This window comes from Engystomops pustulosus, chromosome 6 (assembly GCF_040894005.1).
Source record: "Engystomops pustulosus chromosome 6, aEngPut4.maternal, whole genome shotgun sequence".
NCBI classification, from domain to species: Eukaryota; Metazoa; Chordata; class Amphibia; order Anura; family Leptodactylidae; genus Engystomops; species Engystomops pustulosus.
In genome coordinates, this window is record NC_092416.1 from 1,411,129 (window position 1) to 1,432,599 (window position 21,471).

At 46.4% G+C, this 21,471-nt stretch overlaps 1 protein-coding gene across 1 annotated transcript in view; it reads left to right on the plus strand.

Annotated features, from left to right (window-relative positions):
- The window catches only part of LOC140065249 (hemicentin-1-like), a 366,504-nt gene that overhangs the window by 39,638 nt on the left and 305,395 nt on the right, over positions 1–21,471 (plus strand). The window contains exon 2 of the mRNA XM_072112848.1: positions 8,498–8,779. Within this exon, the coding sequence (XP_071968949.1) occupies positions 8,498–8,779 (282 nt within the window). The remainder of the gene's footprint in view (positions 1–8,497; positions 8,780–21,471) is intronic.

The following is a 21,471-nucleotide window of genomic DNA, read 5'->3' on the forward strand; positions in this document are numbered from 1 at the left end:
TTCCTCCTCATCTACAATCCTGAGACTGTCCACATCAATGATATCTTCTCCCTCATCTACAAACCTGAGACTGTCCACATCACTGATATCTTCTCCTTCATCTACAATCCTGAGACTGTCCTCATCACTGATATCTTCCTCCTCATCTACAATCCTGAGACTGTCCTCATCACTGATATCTTCCCTCCTCATCTACAATCCTGAGACTGTCCACATCACTGATATCTTCCTCCTCATCTACAAACCTGAGACTGTCCACATCACTGATATCTTCCTCCTCATCTACAATCCTGAGACTGTCCTCATCACTGATATCTTCTCCTCATCTACAATCCTGAGACTGTCCACATCAATGATATCTTCCCTCCTCATCTACAATCCTGAGACTGTCCCCATCACTGATATCTTCCCCCTCATCTACAATCCTGAGACTGTCCACATCAATGATATCTTCCCTCCTCATCTACAATCCTGAGACTGTCCCCATCACTGATATCTTCCCCCTCATCTACAATCCGGAGACTGTCCCCATCACTGATATCTTCCCCCTCATCTACAATCCTGAGACTGTCCCCATCACTGATATCTTCCCCCTCATCTACAATCCTGAGACTGTCCTCATCACTGATATCTTCTCCTCATCTACAATCCTGAGACTGTTCTCATCACTGATATCTTTTCCTCATCTACAATCCTGAGACTGTCCTCATCAATGAGATCTCCCTCCTCATCTATAATCCTGAGACTGTCCACATCAATGATTTTTTCCTCCTCATCTACAATCCTGAGACTGTCCCCATCACTGATATCTTTCTCCTCATCTACAATCCTGAGACTGTTCCCATCACTGATATCTTTCTCCTCATCTACAATCCTGAGACTGTCCCCATCACTGATATCTTTCTCCTCATCTACAATCCTGAGACTGTCCCCATCACTGATAACTTTCTCCTCATCTACAATCCTGAGACTGTCCTCATCACTGATATCTTCTCCTCATCTACAATCCTGAGACTGTCCTCATCACTGATATCTTTTCCTCATCTACAATCCTGAGACTGTCCTCAACAATGAGATCTCCCTCCTCATCTACAATCCTGAGACTGTCCACATCACTGATATCTTTTCCTCATCTACAATCCTGAGACTGTCCTCATCACTGATATCTTCTCCCCATCTACAATCCTGAGACTGTCCTCATCACTAATATCTTTTCCTCATCTACAATCCTGAGACTGTCCTCATGAATGAGATCTCCCTCCTCATCTACAATCCTGAGACTGTCCACATCAATGATATTTTCCTCCTCATCTACAATCCTGAGACTGTCCCCATCAATGATATCTTCCTCCTCATCTACAATCCTGAGACTGTCCACATCAATGATATCTTCTCCCTCATCTACAAACCTGAGACTGTCCACATCACTGATATCTTCTCCTTCATCTACAATCCTGAGACTGTCCTCATCACTGATATCTTCCTCCTCATCTACAATCCTGAGACTGTCCTCATCACTGATATCTTCCCTCCTCATCTACAATCCTGAGACTGTCCACATCACTGATATCTTCCTCCTCATCTACAAACCTGAGACTGTCCACATCACTGATATCTTCCTCCTCATCTACAATCCTGAGACTGTCCTCATCACTGATATCTTCTCCTCATCTACAATCCTGAGACTGTCCACATCAATGATATCTTCCCTCCTCATCTACAATCCTGAGACTGTCCCCATCACTGATATCTTCCCCCTCATCTACAATCCTGAGACTGTCCACATCAATGATATCTTCCCTCCTCATCTACAATCCTGAGACTGTCCCCATCACTGATATCTTCCCCCTCATCTACAATCCTGAGACTGTCCCCATCACTAATATCTTCCCCCTCATCTACAATCCTGAGACTGTCCTCATCACTGATATCTTCTCCTCATCTACAATCCTGAGACTGTCCTTATTACTGATATCTTCCTCCTCATCTACAATCCTGAGACTGTCCCCATCACTGATATCTTCCCCCTCATCTACAATCCTGAGACTGTCCTCATCACTGATATCTTCTCCTCATCTACAATCCTGAGACTGTCCTCATCACTGATATCTTCCCCCTCATCTACAATCCTGAGACTGTCCCCATCACTGATATCTTCCCCCTCATCTACAATCCTGAGACTGTCCCCATCACTGATATCTTTCCCCTCATCTACAATCCTGAGACTGTCCTCATCACTGATATCTTCTCCTCATCTACAATCCTGAGACTGTCCCCATCACTGATATCTTTTCCTCATCTACAATCCTCAGCCTGTCCTCATCAATGAGATCTCCCTCCTCATCTATAATCCTGAGACTGTCCACATCAATGATATTTTCCTCCTCATCTACAATCCTGAGACTGTCCCCATCACTGATATCTTTCTCCTCATCTACAATCCTGAGACTGTCCTCATCACTGATATCTTCTCCTCATCTACAATCCTGAGACTGTTCCCATCACTGATATCTTTCTCCTCATCTACAATCCTGAGACTGTCCCCATCACTGATATCTTCTCCTCATCTACAATCCTGAGACTGGCCTCATCACTGATATCTTTTCCTCATCTACAATCCTGAGACTGTCCTCAACAATGAGATCTCCCTCCTCATCTACAATCCTGATACTGTCCCCATCACTGATATCTTCTCCCTCATCTACAATCCAGAGACTGTCCCCATCACTGATATCTTCTCCTCATCTGCAATCCTGAGACTGTCCCCATCACTGATATCTTCCTCCTCATCTACAATCCTGAGACTGTCCTCATCAATGATATCTTCTCCTCATCTACAATCCTGAGACTGTCCACATCACTGATATCTTCTCCTCATCTACAATCCAGAGACTGTCCTCATCACTGATATCTTCCTCCTCATCTACAATCCTGAGACTGTCCACATCACTGATATCTTCTCCTCATCTACAATCCAGAGACTGTCCTCATCACTGATATTTTCCTCCTCATCTACAATCCTGAGATTGTCCTCATCACTGATATCTTCCTCCTCATCTACAATCCTGAGACTGTCCTCAACAATGAGATCTCCCTCCTCATCTAAAATCCTGATACTGTCCCCATCACTGATATCTTCTCCCTCATCTACAATCCAGAGACTGTCCCCATCACTGATATCTTCTCCTCATCTACAATCCTGAGACTGTCCCCATCACTGATATCTTCCTCCTCATCTACAATCCTGAGACTGTCCTCATCAATGATATCTTCTCCTCATCTACAATCCTGAGACTGTCCACATCACTGATATCTTCTCCTCATCTACAATCCAGAGACTGTCCTCATCACTGATATCTTCCTCCTCATCTACAATCCTGAGACTATCCTCATCACTGATATCTTCCTCCTCATCTACAATCCTGAGACTGTGCTCATCACTGATATCTTCTCCTCATCTACAATCCTGAGACTGTCCACATCACTGATATCTTATTCCTCATCTACAATCCTGAGACTGTCCTCATCACTGATATCTTCCTCCTCATTTACAATCCAGAAACTGTCCACATCAATGATATCTTCTCCTCATCTACAATCCTGAGACTGTCCTCATCACTAACATCTTCTCCTCATCTACAATCCTGAGACTGTCCCCATCACTGATATCTTCTCCTCCTCATCTACAATCCTGAGACTGTCCACATCACTGATATCTTCCTCCTCATCTACAATCCTGAGACTGTCCCCATCACTGATATCTTCTCCTCATCTACAATCCTGAGACTGTCCTTATCAATGATATCTTCCTCCTCATCTACAATCCTGAGACTGTCCACATCAATGATATCTTATCATCTACAATCCTGAGACTGTCCTCATCACTGATATCTTCTCCTCATCTACAATCCTGAGACTGTCCCCATCACAGATATCTTCCTCCTTATCTACAATCCTGAGACTGTCCTCATCACTGATATCTTCTCCTCCTCATCTACAATCCTTAGACTGTCCCCATCACTGATATCTTCTCCTCATCTACAATCCTGAGACTGTCCACATCACTGATATCTTCCTCCTCATCTACAATCCTGAGACTGTCCCCATCAATGATATCTCCTCCTCATCTACAATCCTCAGCCTGTCCACATCACTGATATCTTCCTCCTCATCTACAATCCTGAGACTTTCCCCATCAATGATATTTTCCTCCTCATCTACAATCCTGAGACTGTCCCCATCACTGATATCTTCTCCTCATCTACAATCCTGAGACTGTCCCCATCACTGATATCTTCCCCCTCATCTACAATCCTGAGACTGTCCCCATCACTGATATCTTCTCCTCATCTACAATCCTGAGACTGTCCCCATCACTGATATCTTCTCCTCATCTACAATCCTGAGACTGTCCCCATAACTGATATCTACTCCTCATCTACAATCCTGAGACTGTCCCCATCAATGATATTTTCCTCCTCATCTACAATCCTGAGACTGTCCCCATCACTGAAATCTTCTCCTCATCTACAATCCTGAGACTGTCCCCATCACTGATATCTTCTCCTCATCTACAATCCTGAGACTGTCCCCATCACTGATATCTTCCCCCTCATCTACAATCCTGAGACTGTCCCCATCACTGATATCTTCTCCTCATCTACAATCCTGAGACTGTCCTTATCACTGATATCTTCCCCCTCATCTACAATCCTGAGACTGTCCCCATCACTGATATCTTCCCCCTCATCTACAATCCTGAGACTGTCCCCATCACTGATATCTCCCCCCTCATCTACAATCCTGAGACTGTCCTCATCACTGATATCTTCTCCTCATCTACATTCCTGAGACTGTCCCCATCACTGATATCTTCCCCCTCATCTACAATCCAGAGACTGTCCCCATCACTGATATCTTCCCCCTCATCTACAATCCTGAGACTGTCCCCATCACTGATATCTTCCCCCTCATCTACAATCCTGAGACTGTCCTCATCACTGATATCTTCTCCTCATCTACAATCCTGAGACTGTTCTCATCACTGATATCTTTTCCTCATCTACAATCCTGAGACTGTCCTCATCAATGAGATCTCCCTCCTCATCTATAATCCTGAGACTGTCCACATCAATGATATTTTCCTCCTCATCTACAATCCTGAGACTGTCCCCATCACTGATATCTTTCTCCTCATCTACAATCCTGAGACTGTTCCCATCACTGATATCTTTCTCCTCATCTACAATCCTGAGACTGTCCCCATCACTGATATCTTTCTCCTCATCTACAATCCTGAGACTGTCCCCATCACTGATAACTTTCTCCTCATCTACAATCCTGAGACTGTCCTCATCACTGATATCTTCTCCTCATCTACAATCCTGAGACTGTCCTCATCACTGATATCTTTTCCTCATCTACAATCCTGAGACTGTCCTCAACAATGAGATCTCCCTCCTCATCTACAATCCTGAGACTGTCCACATCACTGATATCTTTTCCTCATCTACAATCCTGAGACTGTCCTCATCACTGATATCTTCTCCCCATCTACAATCCTGAGACTGTCCTCATCACTAATATCTTTTCCTCATCTACAATCCTGAGACTGTCCTCATGAATGAGATCTCCCTCCTCATCTACAATCCTGAGACTGTCCACATCAATGATATTTTCCTCCTCATCTACAATCCTGAGACTGTCCCCATCAATGATATCTTCCTCCTCATCTACAATCCTGAGACTGTCCACATCAATGATATCTTCTCCCTCATCTACAAACCTGAGACTGTCCACATCACTGATATCTTCTCCTTCATCTACAATCCTGAGACTGTCCTCATCACTGATATCTTCCTCCTCATCTACAATCCTGAGACTGTCCACATCACTGATATCTTCCTCCTCATCTACAATCCTGAGACTGTCCTCATCACTGATATCTTCTCCTCATCTACAATCCTGAGACTGTCCACATCAATGATATCTTCCCTCCTCATCTACAATCCTGAGACTGTCCACATCACTGATATCTTCTCCTCATTTACAATCCTGAGACTGTCCCCATCACTGATATCTTTTCCTCATCTACAATCCTGAGACTGTCCTCATCAATGAGATCTCCCTCCTCATCTACAATCCTGAGACTGTCCCCATCACTGATATCTTCCTCCTCATCTACAATCCTGAGACTGTCCCCATCACTGATATCTTCTCCCGCATCTACAATCCAGAGACTGTCCCCATCACTGATATCTTCTCCTCATCTACAATCCTAAAACTGTCCCCATCACTGATATCTTCCTCCTCATCTACAATCCTGAGACTGTCCTCATCAATGATATCTTCTCTCTCATCTACAATCCTGAGACTGTCCCCATCAATGATATCTTCTCCTCATCTACAATCCTGAGACTGTCCCCATTACTGATATCTTCCTCCTCATCTACATTCCTGAGACTGTCCCCATCAATGATATCTTCCTCCTCATCTACAATCCTGAGACTGTCCCCATCACTGATATCTTCTCCTCATCTACAATCCTGATACTGTCCCCATCACTGATATCTTCTCCTCATCTACAATCCTGAGACTGTCCCCATCACTGATATCTTCCTCCTCATCTACAATCCTGAGACTGTCCTCATCAATGATATCTTCTCCTCATCTACATTCCTGAGACTGTCCTCATCAATGATATCTTCTCCTCATCTACAATCCTGAGACTGTCCTCATCAATGATATCTTCTCCTCATCTACAATCCTGAGACTGTCCTCATCAATGATATCTTCTCTCTCATCTACAATCCTGAGACTGTCCCCATCAATGATATCTTCTCCTCATCTACAATCCTGAGACTGTCCTCATCAATGATATCTTCTCTCTCATCTACAATCCTGAGACTGTCCCCATCAATGATATCTTCCTCCTCATCTACAATCCTGAGACTGTCCTCATCAATGATATCTTCTCTCTCATCTACAATCCTGAGACTGTCCCCATCAATGATATCTTCTCCTCATCTACAATCCTGAGACTCTCCTCATCACTGATATCTTCTCCTCCTCATCTACAATCCTGAGACTGTTCTCATCACTGATATCTTCTCCTCATCTACAATCCTGAGACTGTCCACATCACTGATATCTTCTCCTCATCTACAATCCTGAGACTGTCCCCATCACTGATATCTTCTCCTCATCTACAATCCTGAGACTGTCCCCATCACTGATATCTTCCTCCTCATCTACATTCCTGAGACTGTCCCCATCAATGATATCTTCTCTCTCATCTACAATCCTGAGACTGTCCCCATCAATGATATCTTCTCCTCATCTACAATCCTGAGACTGTCCCCATCACTGATATCTTCTCCTCCTCATCTACAATCCTGAGACTGTCCCCATCACTGATATCTTCTCCTCATCTACAATCCTGAGACTGTCCACATCACTGATATCTTCTCCTCATCTACAATCCTGAGACTGTCCCCATCACTGATATCTTCTCCTCATCTACAATCCTGAGACTGTCCCCATCACTGATATCTTCCTCCTCATCTACAATCCTGAGACTGTCCCCATCACTGATATCTTCTCCTCATCTACAATCCTGAGACTGTCCCCATCACAGATATCTTCCTCCTCATCTACAATCCTGAGACTGTCCACATCAATGATATCTTCTCCCTCATCTACAATCCTGAGACTGTCCCGATCACTGATATCTTCCTCCTCCTCATCTACAATCCTGAGAATGTCCTCATCACTGATATCTTCCTCCTCCTCTACAATCCTGAGATTGTCCACATCACTGATATCTTCTCCTCATCTACAATCCAGAGACTGTCCACATCACTGATATCTTATCCTCATCTACAATCCTGAGACTGTCCCCATCACTGATATCTTCCCCCTCATCTACAATCCTGAGACTGTCCCCATCACTGATATCTTCCTCCTCATCTACAATCCTGAGACTGTCCTCATCACTGATATCTTCTCCTCCTCTACAATCCTGAGACTGTCCTCATCACTGATATCTTCTCCTCATCTACAATCCTGAGACTGTCCTCATCACTGATATCTTCTCCTCCTCTACAATCCTGAGACTATCCACATCACTGATATCTTCTCCTCATCTACAATCCTGAGACTGTCCTCATCACTGATATCTTCCTCCTCATCTACAATCCTGAGACTGTCCCCATCACTGATATCTCCTCCTCATCTACAATCCTGAGACTGTCCTCATCACTGATATCTTCTCCTCCTCATCTACAATCCTGAGACTGTCCTCATCAATGATATCTCCTCCTCATCTACAATCCTGAGACTGTCCCCATCAATGATATCTTCTCCCTCATCTACAATCCTGAGACTGTCCTCATCACTGATATCTTCTCCTCATTTACAATCCTGAGACTGTCCTCATCACTGATATCTTCCTCTTCATGTATAATCCTGACTCTGGTCTCTGTGTTGTGTCTCTTAGCCCCGGTCTCGGATGTGGTGGTCACCAGTAATGTATCGGGACTTGTGTGGCCGGGAATAGATTCCGTGTCTCTCCGATGTTCTGCTCGTGGTACAGATGTCAGTTACTCCTGGAGTCTACAGGGGGCGCCATTCTCTGGAGGAGGCCGATTCCATGTGACGGAGAATAATACGCGGCTCATTATCAGCCCGGTCTCCTCTGATGACAGCGGATCCTTCATATGTACAGCCAGAAACTTACTCAACAGCCAGAACAGCAGCGACGTGAGGCTCAGCCTGGCCGGTAAGTGTCCTCTACTCATCACATCTGTCACCGGCTCTTATGTGTCATCTGTGTGGAAGGACATACACAGAAAGTTTTAAAATGAATAAATAGTTTCCATCTTTGAAGCTACAATAGAATCTGTTTTCTCTGAAGGCTTCTCAGGTGTAGATCACACGGACAGGTCACTAATCTCAGTGTTAGAGATGTGTAATGTTCCGTCTGGACTTTGGGGGAACTGGAGGGAACTTCATCACTTGTTGCTTGTTCCAATGCAGATTACAGTAAATGAGAGGAGTTTCAGCATTCACCATTCTCCTCTTAGCCTGTAATAAATCTCATCTTGGTCCACAGTTGGGGTCTCGGTGGTGACACTGACCAGTAACACATCGGCCGCGCTCTGGGCAGGACAGGACTCGGTGTCTCTCTATTGCTCCGCTCGAGGTTCAGCCGTCACCTTCTCCTGGAGCCTGAATGGATCCTCAGTGTCCTCCAACCCTCCATATTCCATCACCCACAGCGATTCTCCTCCGAGCTCCAATCTCACCATCAGCCCCGTCTCCAGGGGGGACACCAGACCCTTCACCTGTACAGCCACCAACCTGCTCAATACGGAGACCAGTGATGACCAGTGATGACCAGTGTGGGGTGTACTATATGCAGGGGGTGTACTATGTGCAGGGTGTACTATGTGCAGGGGGTGTGCTATGTGCAGGGAGTGTACTATATGCAGGGGGTGTACTATGTGCAGGGGGTGTACTATGTGCAGGGAGTGTACTATGTGCAGGGTGTACTATGTGCAGGGTGTACTATGTGCAGGGGGGTGTACTATGTGCAGGGGGTGTACTATGTGCAGGGAGTGTACTATGTGCAGGGTGTACTATGTGCAGGATGTGTACTATATGCAGGGGGTGTACTATGTGCAGGGGATGTACTATGTGCAGGATGTGTACTATGTGCAGGGGGTGTACTATGTGCAGGGGGTGTACTATGTGCAGGGTGTGTACTATGTGCAGGGTGTGTACTATGTGCAGGGTGTGTACTATGTGCAGTGTGTACTATGTGCAGGGGGTGTGCACTATGTGCAGGGGGTGTGTACTATGTGCAGGGTCCTTTGTACTATGTACAGGGTCCTGTGTACTATGTGCAGTGTGTACTATGTGCAGGGGGTGTACTATGTGCAGGGGGTGTGTACTATGTGCAGTGTGTGTACTATGTGCAGGTGGTGTACTATGTGCAGGTGGTGTACTATGTGCAGGGGGTGTACTATGTGCAGGGGGTGTGTACTATGTGCAGTGTGTGTACTATGTGCAGTGTGCACTATGTGCAGGGGGTGTACTATGTGCAGGGTCCTGTGTACTATGTGCAGGTGGTGTACTATGTGCAGGCGGTGTACTCTGTGCAGGGTGTGTACTATGTGCAGGGGGTGTGTACTATGTGCAGGGGGTGTGTACTATGTGCAGGGGGTGTGCACTATGTGCAGGGGGTGTGTACTATGTGTAGGGTCCTTTGTACTATGTACAGGGTCCTGTGTGCTATGTGCAAGGGTTGTGTACTATGTGCAGGGGATGTACTATGTGCAGGGGGTGTAGTATATGCAGGGTCCTTTGTACTATGTACAGGGTCCTGTGTACTATGTGCAGGGTCCTTTGTACTATGTACAGGGTCCTGTGTGCTATGTGCAGGGGGTGTGTACTATGTGCAGGGTGTGTACTATGTGCAGGGGGTGTACTATGTGCAGGGTCCTGTGTACTATGTGCAGGGTCCATTGTACTATGTGCAGGGTCCTGTGTGCTATGCGCAGGGGGTGTGTACTATATGCAGGGGGTGTACTATATGTAGAGGGTGTACTATGTGCAGGGGGTGTGTACTATGTGCAGTGTCCGGTGTACTATCCGCAGAGTGTGTACTATGTGCAGTCTGTACTATGTGCAGGGTCCTGTGTAAATGATAAAAAGTGCAAAATCTGCTCACCGAATGTTGCATGTGGATGTCTTTTCCGTGCTGAAGATCCCCTCCTGGGTCGGGAGGAATTGCTGCATGTTTTTTAGTAGACTTGGACCCAGCTACAGGAAATGGACATCAATGTTTGAAAGTTAAAACTTCATGCCTTTATTGACGGACCTTGGTCTCGAATACAAAAGAATCTCTTCCAGCGTAACAGTTTAAAAAAGTATATACATCAGCAACGCGTTTCAAACGCACTATGCGTCCTTCCTCATGGCTGTATAATATACAAAAGACAAGCTCACAGACTTAAAAAGAAGGAAGTGGGTTGTGATTGGATTGTCATCACCTGTTGCATCGTTACACCCTTTTCTTCCCGTGTGCTTAACAACAAGCTTAAGATTCAGATTAGAGATGAGCGAGCACTAAAATGCTCGGGTACTCGTTATTCGAGACGAACTTTTCCCGATGTTTCGAGTAACGAGCCCCATTGAAGTCAATGGGAGACTCGAGCATTTTTCAAGGGGACCAAGGCTCTGCACAGGGAAGCTTGGCCAAACACCTGGGAACCTCAGAAAAGGATGGAAACACCACGGAAATGGACAGGAAACAGCAGGGGCAGCATGCATGGATGCCTCTGAGGCTGCTTAAACGCACCATTATGCCAAAATTATGGGCAACAGCATGGCCATGACAGAGTGACCGAATGAGGCTAGATAGCATCTAAAACATCCAATAATTGACCCTGACACTATAGGGGACGGCATGCAGAGGCAGCGGCAGCAGCGGCAGGCTAGAGAGTGGCATGGCAACATACCCTAAATGGACTCAGGCTTCAAACCAATGGGTGGCAGAGAGGGACCAAAGGAGGTGAGCAAGAAGTGCTCAAATAATATCGGTACATGATAAAAGTTTGCCAGTATATTTTGTGGATTACACAGCAGGGTGGCGACAAAGTTAACATGGAAGCCATGAAAACAACCCAAAATTCTGCCTGACACAGCTCGTTTGATAAGGGGACCATGTATGGAGGCAGTGAACTAGTAGTAGATTAAAGGTGCTGCAGTTAAAACTATGTTAGTTGGATCTTGGCATGGAGCTGGCGCTCCGCTGCCAGGCGAGCTTTCGCCAATCCAAGCCCCTGTCTCTAGGCTACTCCCCAAACAGCACTTCTAAGAACCTTTTGTATAAGATCAAGTGTAGTAGCGTTCTTATAAGTTTGGGATATGGCGGGTGAGGGGAATGTAAACATCTGCGCAAGAAGCGCTGAAATAATATCCGTAAATGAAAAAAGTTTTCCAGTATATTTTGTGGCTTACACAGCACGGTGGCGACAAAGTTAACAAGTTTGATGCGGAATGTCCTGTAATAGCTCTTTGGCGGTGTGCCTTTTATCACCTAGGCTCAGCAGTTTGAGCACCGCCTGCTGTCGCTTAGCGACGGCACTGCTGCTGTGCCTAGAGCTACCGACTGATGGCGCCATGCCCACGGATGGTAATTCGGAGGAGGAGGAGGAGGTGGAGGAGGGGTGGGAGGAGGAGGAGGCATAGTAGGCCTGAAACACCTGGACCGAGGTAGGCCCCGCAATCCTCTGCGTCGGCAGTATAGGACCAGCCCCAGGGTCAGACTCAGTCCCAGCCTGCACCAAGTTAAGTGTAGTAGCGTTCTTATAAGTTTGGAATATGGCGGGTGAGGGGAATGTAAACAGATGCGCAAGAAGCGCTGAAATAATATCCGTAAATGGTAAAAGTTTGCCAGTATATTTTGAGGATTACACAGCAGGGTGGCGACAAAGTTAACAAGTTTGTTGTGGAAGCCATGAAAACAACCCAAAATTCTGCCTGACACAGCACGTTTGATAAGGCGGCCATGTATGGAGGCAGTGAACTAGTAGTAGATTAAAGGTGCTGCAGTTAAAACTATGTTAGTTGGTTCTTGGCATGGAGCTGGCGCTCCGCTGCCAGGCGAGCTTTCGCCAATCCAAGCCCCTGTCTCTAGGCTACTCCCCAAACAGCACTTCTAAGAACCTTTTGTATAAGTTCAAGTGTAGTAGCGTTCTTATAAGTTTAGGATATGGCGGGTGAGGGGAATGTAAACAGATGCGCAAGAAGCGCTGAAATAATATCCGTAAATGGTAAAAGTTTGCCAGTGTATTTTGTGGATAACACAGCAGGGTGGCGACAAAGTTAACAACTTTGATGTGGAATCCATGAAAACAACCCAAATTTCGGCCTGACACACCTCGTTTGATAAAGGGACGATGTATGGAGGCAGCTATATGGACGACTTTTGGAGGTAGCAATGGAGACAACGTGTGGAGGCTGCTATGGAGACAATTCAATTTGGATAGTGCCTGTATGTGGCAGTCCAAAAAAGTTTTCAAACCAGAGGAGCAGGTAGGTGGCCCTCCAGAAAAATTGAATAGATTGAGTGCCTGTATGTGGCAGTCCAAAAAAGTTTTCAAACCAGAGGAGCAGGTAGGTGGCCCTCCAGAAAAATGGAATAGATTGAGTGCCTGTATGTGGCAGTCCAAAAAAGTTTTCAAACCAGAGGAGCAGGTAGGTGGCCCTCCAGAAAAATGGAATAGATTGAGTGCCTGTATGTGGCAGTCCAAGAAAGTTTTCAAACCAGAGGAGCAGGTAGGTGGCCCTCCAGAAAAATTGAATAGATTGAGTGCCTGTATGTGGCAGTCCAAAAAAGTTTTCAAACCAGAGGAACAGGTAGGTGGCCCTCCAGAAAAATTGAATAGATTGAGTGCCTGTATGTGGCAGTCCAAAAAAGTTTTCAAACCAGAGGAGCAGGTAGGTGGCCCTCCAGAAAAATGGAATAGATTGAGTGCCTGTATGTGGCAGTCCAAAAAAGTTTTCAAACCAGAGGAGCAGGTAGGTGGCCCTCCAGAAAAATGGAATAGATTGAGTGCCTGTATGTGGCACTCCCAAAAATTGTTTAAAACAGAGGACCGGGTCGGTGGCCCTCCATAAAAATTAAATGCATAAAGTACTATAGCTAGAGCCAGTGGGCCCTGTCAAAAAATAGCCAGTTTCCTCTGCTTTACTGTACAAAGAGGAGGAGAAGGAGGAAAATGAGGAGGAGGAGGAGTGGATAAATTATTCAGGTTGAGCTTCCTTCACCTGGTGGAGATTGGAAATTAGGAGAAATCCAGGCTTTATTCATCTTAATAAGCGTCAGCCTGTCAGCGCTGTCAGTCGACAGGCATGTACGCTTATCGGTGATGATGCCACCAGCTGCACTGAAAACCCGCTCGGACAAGACGCTAGCGGCAGGGCAGGCAAGAACCTCCAAGGCGTACAGCGCCAGTTCGTGCCACATGTCCAGCTTTGAAACCCAGTAGTTGTAGGGAGCTGTGTGATCATTTAGGACGATGGTATGGTCAGCTACGTACTCCCTCACCATCTTTCTGTAAAGATCAGCCCTACTCTGCCGAGACTGGGGACAGGTGACAGTGTCTTGCTGGGGTGACATAAAGCTGGCAAAGGCCTTGTAAAGCGTACCCTTGCCAGTGCTGGACAAGCTGCCTGCTCGCCTACTCTCCCTCCCTACTTGTCCCGCAGAAGTACGCCCTCTGCCGCTAGCGCTGTCAGAAGGGAAATACTGTTTCAGCTTGTGCACCAGGGCCTGCTGGTATTCATGCATTCTCACACTCCTTTCCTCTCCAGGGATGAGAGTGGAAAGATTTTGCTTGTACCGTGGGTCCAGGAGAGTGAACACCCAGTAATCGGTGCTGGAATAAATTCTTTGAACGCGAGGGTCACGGGATAGGCAGCCTAGCATGAAATCTGCCATATGCGCCAGAGTACCAACGCGTAAGAATTCACTCCCCTCACTGGCCTGACTGTCCATTTCCTCCTCCTCCAACTCCTCCAAATCCTCTTCTTCTGCCCATACACGCTGAACAGTGGAGGACTCAACAATGGTCCCCTCTTGTGTCTCGCCAACATTCTCCTCCTCATCCTCCTCCACCTCCTCCGATATGCGCTGAGAAACAGACCTGAGGGTGCTTTGGCTATCAACAAGGGAATCTTCTTCCCCCGTCTCTTGTGAGGAGCGCAAAGCTTCCGACTTCATGCTGACCAGAGAGTTTTTCAACAGGCCAAGCAGCGGGATGGTGAGGCTGATGATGGCGGCATCGCCACTGACCATCTGTGTTGACTCCTCAAAGTTACTCAGCACCTGACAGATATCAGACATCCACGTCCACTCCTCATTGTAGACTTGAGGAAGCTGACTGACCTGACTACCAGTTCTGGTGGAAGTTGACATCTGGCAGTCTACAATCGCTCGGCGCTGCTGGTAAACTCTGGATAACATGGTCAGTGTTGAATTCCACCTCGTGGGCACGTCGCACAACAGTCGGTGAGCGGGCAGTTGGAGGCGGCGCTGCGCTGCCCTGAGAGTGGCAGCATCTGTGCTGGACTTCCTGAAATGCGCACAGATGCGGCGCACCTTCGTGAGCAAATCAGACAGATTGGGGTATGTCTTGAGGAAACGCTGAACTATGAGATTTAACACATGGGCCAGGCATGGCACATGTGTCAGTCTGCCGAGTTGCAGAGCCGCCACCAGGTTACGGCCGTTGTCACACACAACCATGCCTGGCTTCAGGTTCAGCGGTGCCAGCCACAGATCAGTCTGCGCCGTGATGCCCTGTAATAGTTCTTGGGCGGTGTGCCTTTTATCGCCTAGGCTCAGCAGTTTGAGCACCGCCTGCTGTCGCTTAGCGACGGCACTGCTGCTGTGCCTAGAGCTAGCGACTGATGGCGCCATGCCCACGGATGGTAGTTCGGAGGAGGAGGTGGAGGAGGGGTGGGAGGAGGAGGAGGCATAGTAGGCCTGAAACACCTGGACCGAGGTAGGCCCCGCAATCCTCGGTGTCGGCAGTATATGACCAGCCGCAGGGTCAGACTCGGTCCCAGCCTCCACCAAGTTAACCCAATGTGCCGTCAGCGATATATAGTGGCCCTGCCCGGCAGCACTCGTCCACGTGTCCGTGGTCAGGTGGACCTTGTCAGAAACGGCGTTGGTCAGGGCACGGATGATGTTCTCTGACACGTGCTGGTGCAGGGCTGGGACGGCACATCGGGAAAAGTAGTGGCGGCTGGGGACCGAATACCGAGGGGCGGCCGCCGCCATGAGGCTGCGAAAGGCCTCGGTCTCTACTAGCCTATAGGGCAGCATCTCCAGGCTTAGCAATCTGGAGATGTGCACATTAAGGGCTTGGGCGTGCGGGTGGGTTGCACTATATTTGCGTTTCCGCTCCAGCGTCTGGGGTATGGAGAGCTGAACGCTGGTGGATGCTGTGGAGGATCGTGGAGGCGACGATGGGGTTTTTGTGGCAGGGTCCTGGGCAGGGGGCTGACTATCAGCTGACACAGGGGAAGGAGCAGTGGTGTGCACGGCCGGAGGTGAACGGGCTTGGTGCCACTGATTCGGGTGTTTAGCATTCATATGCCTGCGCATACTGGTGGTAGTTAAGCTATTAGTGGTGGAACCCCTGCTGATCCTGGTTTGGCAAATGTGGCACACCACAGTCCGTCGGTCATCCGGTGTTTCCTTAAAGAACCTCCAGACTTCTGAAAATCTAGCCCTCGCCGCAGGAGCCCTCGCCACGGGAGCTTCACTAGTTGACACATTTGGCGCTGATGCACCAGCTCTGGCCCTGCCTCTCCGTCTGGCCCCACCACTGCCTCTTCCAACCTGTTCTGGTCGAGGACTCTCCTCCGTCTCAGAAGCACTGTGTCCACCCGGCCTCTCAACCCAGCTTGGGTCTGTCACCTCATCATCCTCCGATCCCTCAGTCTGCTCCCCCCTCGGACTTCCTGCCCTGACAACAACTTCCCCACTGTCTGACAACCGTGTCTCCTCATCGTCGGACACCTCTTTACACACTTCTTCCAGTACGTCAACAAGGTCATCATCACCCACAGACTGCGACTGGTGGAAAACCTGGGAATCGGAAAATTGCTCATCAGCAACTGGACAAGTGGTTTGTGACTGTGGGAAGGGTCCAGAAAACAGTTCCTCAGAGTATGCCGGTTCAAATGGCAAATTTTGCTGGGAGGGGGCAGACTGGGGGGGAGGAGGCTGAGGTGCAGGAGCTGGAGGAGTGCCGATTTCGGTGACATGGGTGGACTGCGTGGAAGACTGACTGGTGGACAAATTGCTCGAAGCATTGTCGGCAATCCACCACATCACCTGTTCGCACTGTTCTGGCCTCAACAGTGCTCTACCACGAGTCCCAGTAACTTCAGACATGAACCTAGGGAGTGTAGCTCTGCGGCGTTCCCCTGCTCCCTCAAAAGCAGGTGGTGTCTCACTCCGCCCAGGACCACGGCCTCTGACCCCTGCAGTAGTTGGACGCCCACGTCCCCGCCCTCGTCCTCTACCCCTAGCCCTCGGGTTAAACATTTTGAAAATGAGAGGTATAACTTTAATTTTTTTTTTAACTTTTTTTTGTGTTTTTTTTTTTTTTTGTGTGTTTTTTAGTTTTTAAAACCAAACGATGCTATCCTATTGCTATGGCTATTTTCTAGCCAAGTATGAAAGCACACTGCTATGCCAGATGAGATGACACTGAGTTATTAAAAAAATAAACGTAAAATAAAAAAGGAAATGGCAGACTGTGCCTAATTGAAATCCAACCCCGGGCCCTAATAAATTTTCCCACTTCGGTCTTTGCGATGGATATGTGCGTCACTAAGCGCAAAACACAGTGGTCGCAAGTCTCACTCCTAATTGCTCACAATTTGCTAGTAGATGCACTGCAACAACTACAGCCACCAGCAGATCAACCAGAAATCAAATATATATAACGCTACTGTAGGCGTAATTAAGCCGTTTGGATTCTCCTATGGCTATTTTCTAGCCAAGTATGAAAGCACACTACTATGCCAGATGAGATGACACTGAGTTATGAAAAAAATAAACGTAAAATAAAAAGGGAAATGGCAGACTGTGCCTAATTGAAAACAAACCCCTAATAAATTGTCCCACTTTGGTGTTTGAGGTGGATATGTGTGTCACTAAGAGCTAAACACAACGGTAGCAAGTCCCCCTGCTAATTCCTCACAATATGGTACTAGCTGCACTACTAGTGCCAGCAAGCCCAGCCACAAGCAAATAAAAAAAAAAAGTATAACGTTATTGTAGCCCTAAGAAGGGCTGTTGGGTTCTTTGAGAATCACTCCTGCCTAACAGTAAGCTAATAGAACACCCTAACGCTTTCCCTGACCAGCAGCAGCTCTCTCCCTAGCGGCATCCAGACAGAGAATGATCCGAGCAGCGCGGGCAGCGGCTAGTCTATCCCAGGGTCACCTGATCTGGCCAGCCAACCACTGCTATCGACGTGTAAGGGTACCACGTCATGCTGGGTGGAGTGCAGAGTCTCCTGGCTTGTGATTGGCTCTGTTTCTGGCCGCCAAAAAGCAAAACGGCGGGAGCTGCCATTTTCTCGAGCGGGCGAAATACTTGTCCGAGCAACGAGCAGTTACGAGTACGCTAATGCTCGATCGAGCATCAAGCTCGGACGAGTATATTCGCTCATCTACAATTCAGATATAAACACATATAAACGTGTTAAAAACATATGGACATAACATAAGCTACATATTATACTCGGCTGTCTTACTAAAGTTATAGAATGGACTAATCTCTCAACTAATGGAAAATACATTTGATATCTTATCTGAACATACGTGATAATAAAACATTCGTGGTAGGTATAACAAGTGTGTCGTAATCCAACTACGTTTGTATATCGTGATTGTCCAATAAAGCTGATGCAATCGCAGTCTCATTTATGTGTGTGTACACGGTCCTAATGGAACTGACATATCCATATTAAACGTCGTAGTGGTTACCTTTTGCTGTCAGCTGGAGAGAAGACGGCAGCGCATGCGCGGCAGTCCTCCCTCACAGGATCCAGCAACACACGTAAGCCAATGAATCCTACCTCTACTCGAGAACCCAAAAATGGACAGACATCCGTCGAGCCATGACAGCCCCAATCGTCACATGTCACCTAACAGATATAATGTCTGAATGAGTGTATAACGAAACAAATCGACCAGACAACGGTAGTTTAGATCGTATATCGGTAAGAGGTATCATATCCTACCGATGTAAGGGTGGATATCCTGATATAACTAACAGTGCTATATAGCATTAGAAAAATTTAAGGATAATTATGAGGAAAAAACAAGCATGTAGGATTCCATCGTCACACATGAAACTATACCGCTCAATAGTGAAACATCATTTCATTTTTAAAGTTGAGTCCTGCAGGGAATCTAGTGTTGAGATGGAATATCCAGAAAAATTCTCGATCCCTCAATAATCTTTCTTTGTCCCCACCCCTAGTATTCATGTGTATCTGTTCAATGGCAAATACTTCTAAACTATTGGTATTGCCATCGTGTTGTTCAAAGGCGTGTTTTGCCACATTAGAAACCGCTTTTGTTGACTGCTCTAGATTAGAAACTGCATTTCTTTTCTTTAGATAATTTATGTCATTTAGATGTTCCAAAAATCTCTTTTTAAGCTGTCTGATAGTGCTACCCACATACATTTTATTGCATACGGTGCACTTGATTACATATACCACAAAGGTGCTATTACAGTTGATATATCCTTTTATATTAAATGACTGTGTATCTCCTGTATTCTGAAATGTGCGGGTAATTTTTGCATATCGACAAGTTTTACAAGGGTGTCCCCCACATCTAAAAAAACCTTTTTGGTGTAACCAAGACTGTGGTCTGTTGGAAGACACAAAATAGCTAGGTGAGATTCGATTCCCGATGGTAGTAGAGCGTCTGGATACTATCTTGCACCCTTCATCCAAGATCTCACGTAATTTCTCATCCTCCCATAAAATAGGTACACACTTTTGTACCAGTGTTTTGATTTGTGTAAACTGGTTACTATAATCTAACACTAGATACGGCGTATTGTTATTATTATTTTTATTTTTGGGGAATTTTTTAATTAACATTTCTTCTCTATTTTTGTGTTTGACAATTGTTTCAGCTCTGTCAAGTAACCCTGTGGAATAGCCTCTTTTCCGCAGCCTCTGTTTAATTTCCGAGGCTTCTTTAATATAATCCTCCACGTGGGTACAATTTCTTTTTGATCTCATCAATTCTCCAACAGGGATAGCACGTATGGTGTGTTTAGGATGAGAACTGCCGGCATGGAGTTTAGTGTTACCCGCTGTGCTTTTCCTGTGGGTACTAGTTCTGACAATTTCACCTTCTTGTGTTTGTAACAATAAATCCAAAAATACAATCTTGTCTCTGCATAATGAGTAGGTGAATTTTAGATTGATAGTGTTGTTATTGATGTAGGAGACAAATTCCGGTACGGCAGGCACATCACCCGACCATATAATCAATATGTCGTCGATGTACCTGCCGTACCAGAAGATGTCCCCCACAAACGGATTATGTACAGTGTATATAGTATTTTCCTCCCACCATGCCATGACTAAATTAGCCAAGGATGGCGAGAACTTGGCCCCCATTGATACTCCAGATATCTGCAAATAATATTTATTGTCAAATAAAAAATAATTGTGATTCAGGAGATACCATAGTACCTCTTTAATGAAGTTCTGTTTATCCTTATCATATCCACTGTATTTATCTAGATGGTGTGTAACAGCCTCCATTGCTGCTTGTTGTGGAATAGAGGTATATAAAGAAGTGACATCACATGTCAGCCATACATAATCTGGCGTCCACGTGATGTCACTCATATTTCTTAAAACGTCCCCTGTGTCCTGTAGATAACCCGGAGTTCTGCGTACCAGTGGTTGCAATTGGGAGTCCAGCCATTCACTCAAGGCCTCATTTACAGAGCCTATTCCCGAGACTATCGGGCGCATTGGGGGGGGGGGGGATTATGCCCTTATGTACCTTGGGAAGTGCATGTAGTATGGGGGTTACTGGATTGGATTTAATGAGATGTTCAGTCTGTTTATTCGTAAAAATGCCTATACTGTTCCCTTCCTCTATCAATGACTTAAGTTGTTTAGAAAAACTATTTAGGGGATTACCAGGAAGACATCTATATATGGTTGTATCATTTAACAATGTCTTTTGTATATTATACAGCCATGAGGAAGGACGCCTAGTGCGTTTGAAACGCGTTGCTGATGTATATACTTTTTTAAACTGTTACGCTGGAAGAGATTCTTTTGTATTCGAGACCAAGGTCCGTCAATAAAGGCATGAAGTTTTAACTTTCAAACATTGATGTCCAATTCCTGTAGCTGGGTCCAAGTCTACTAAAAAGCAGTGTCCTGTGTACTATGTGCAGGGGGTGTACTATGTGCAGGGGTCCGGTGTACTATGTGCAGGGTCCTGTGTACTATGTGCAGTGTGTACTATGTGCAGGGTGTACTATGTGCAGGGTCCTGTGTACTATGTGCAGGGTGTGTACTATGTGCAGGGTGTGTACTATGTGCAGTGTGTACTATGTGTAGTGTCCTGTGTACTATGTGCAGGGTCCTGTGTACTATGTGCAGTGTGTACTATGTGTAGTGTCCTGTGTACTATGTGCAGGGTCCTGTGTACTATGTGCAGTGTCCTGTGTACTATGTGCAGTGTACTGTGTACTATGTGCAGTGTGTACTATGTGCAGTGTCCTGTGTACTATGTGCAGTGTGTGCTATGTGCAGGGTCCTGTGTACTATGTGCAGTGTGTAGTATGTGCAGGGTCCTGTGTACTATGTGCAGGGGGTGTACTAT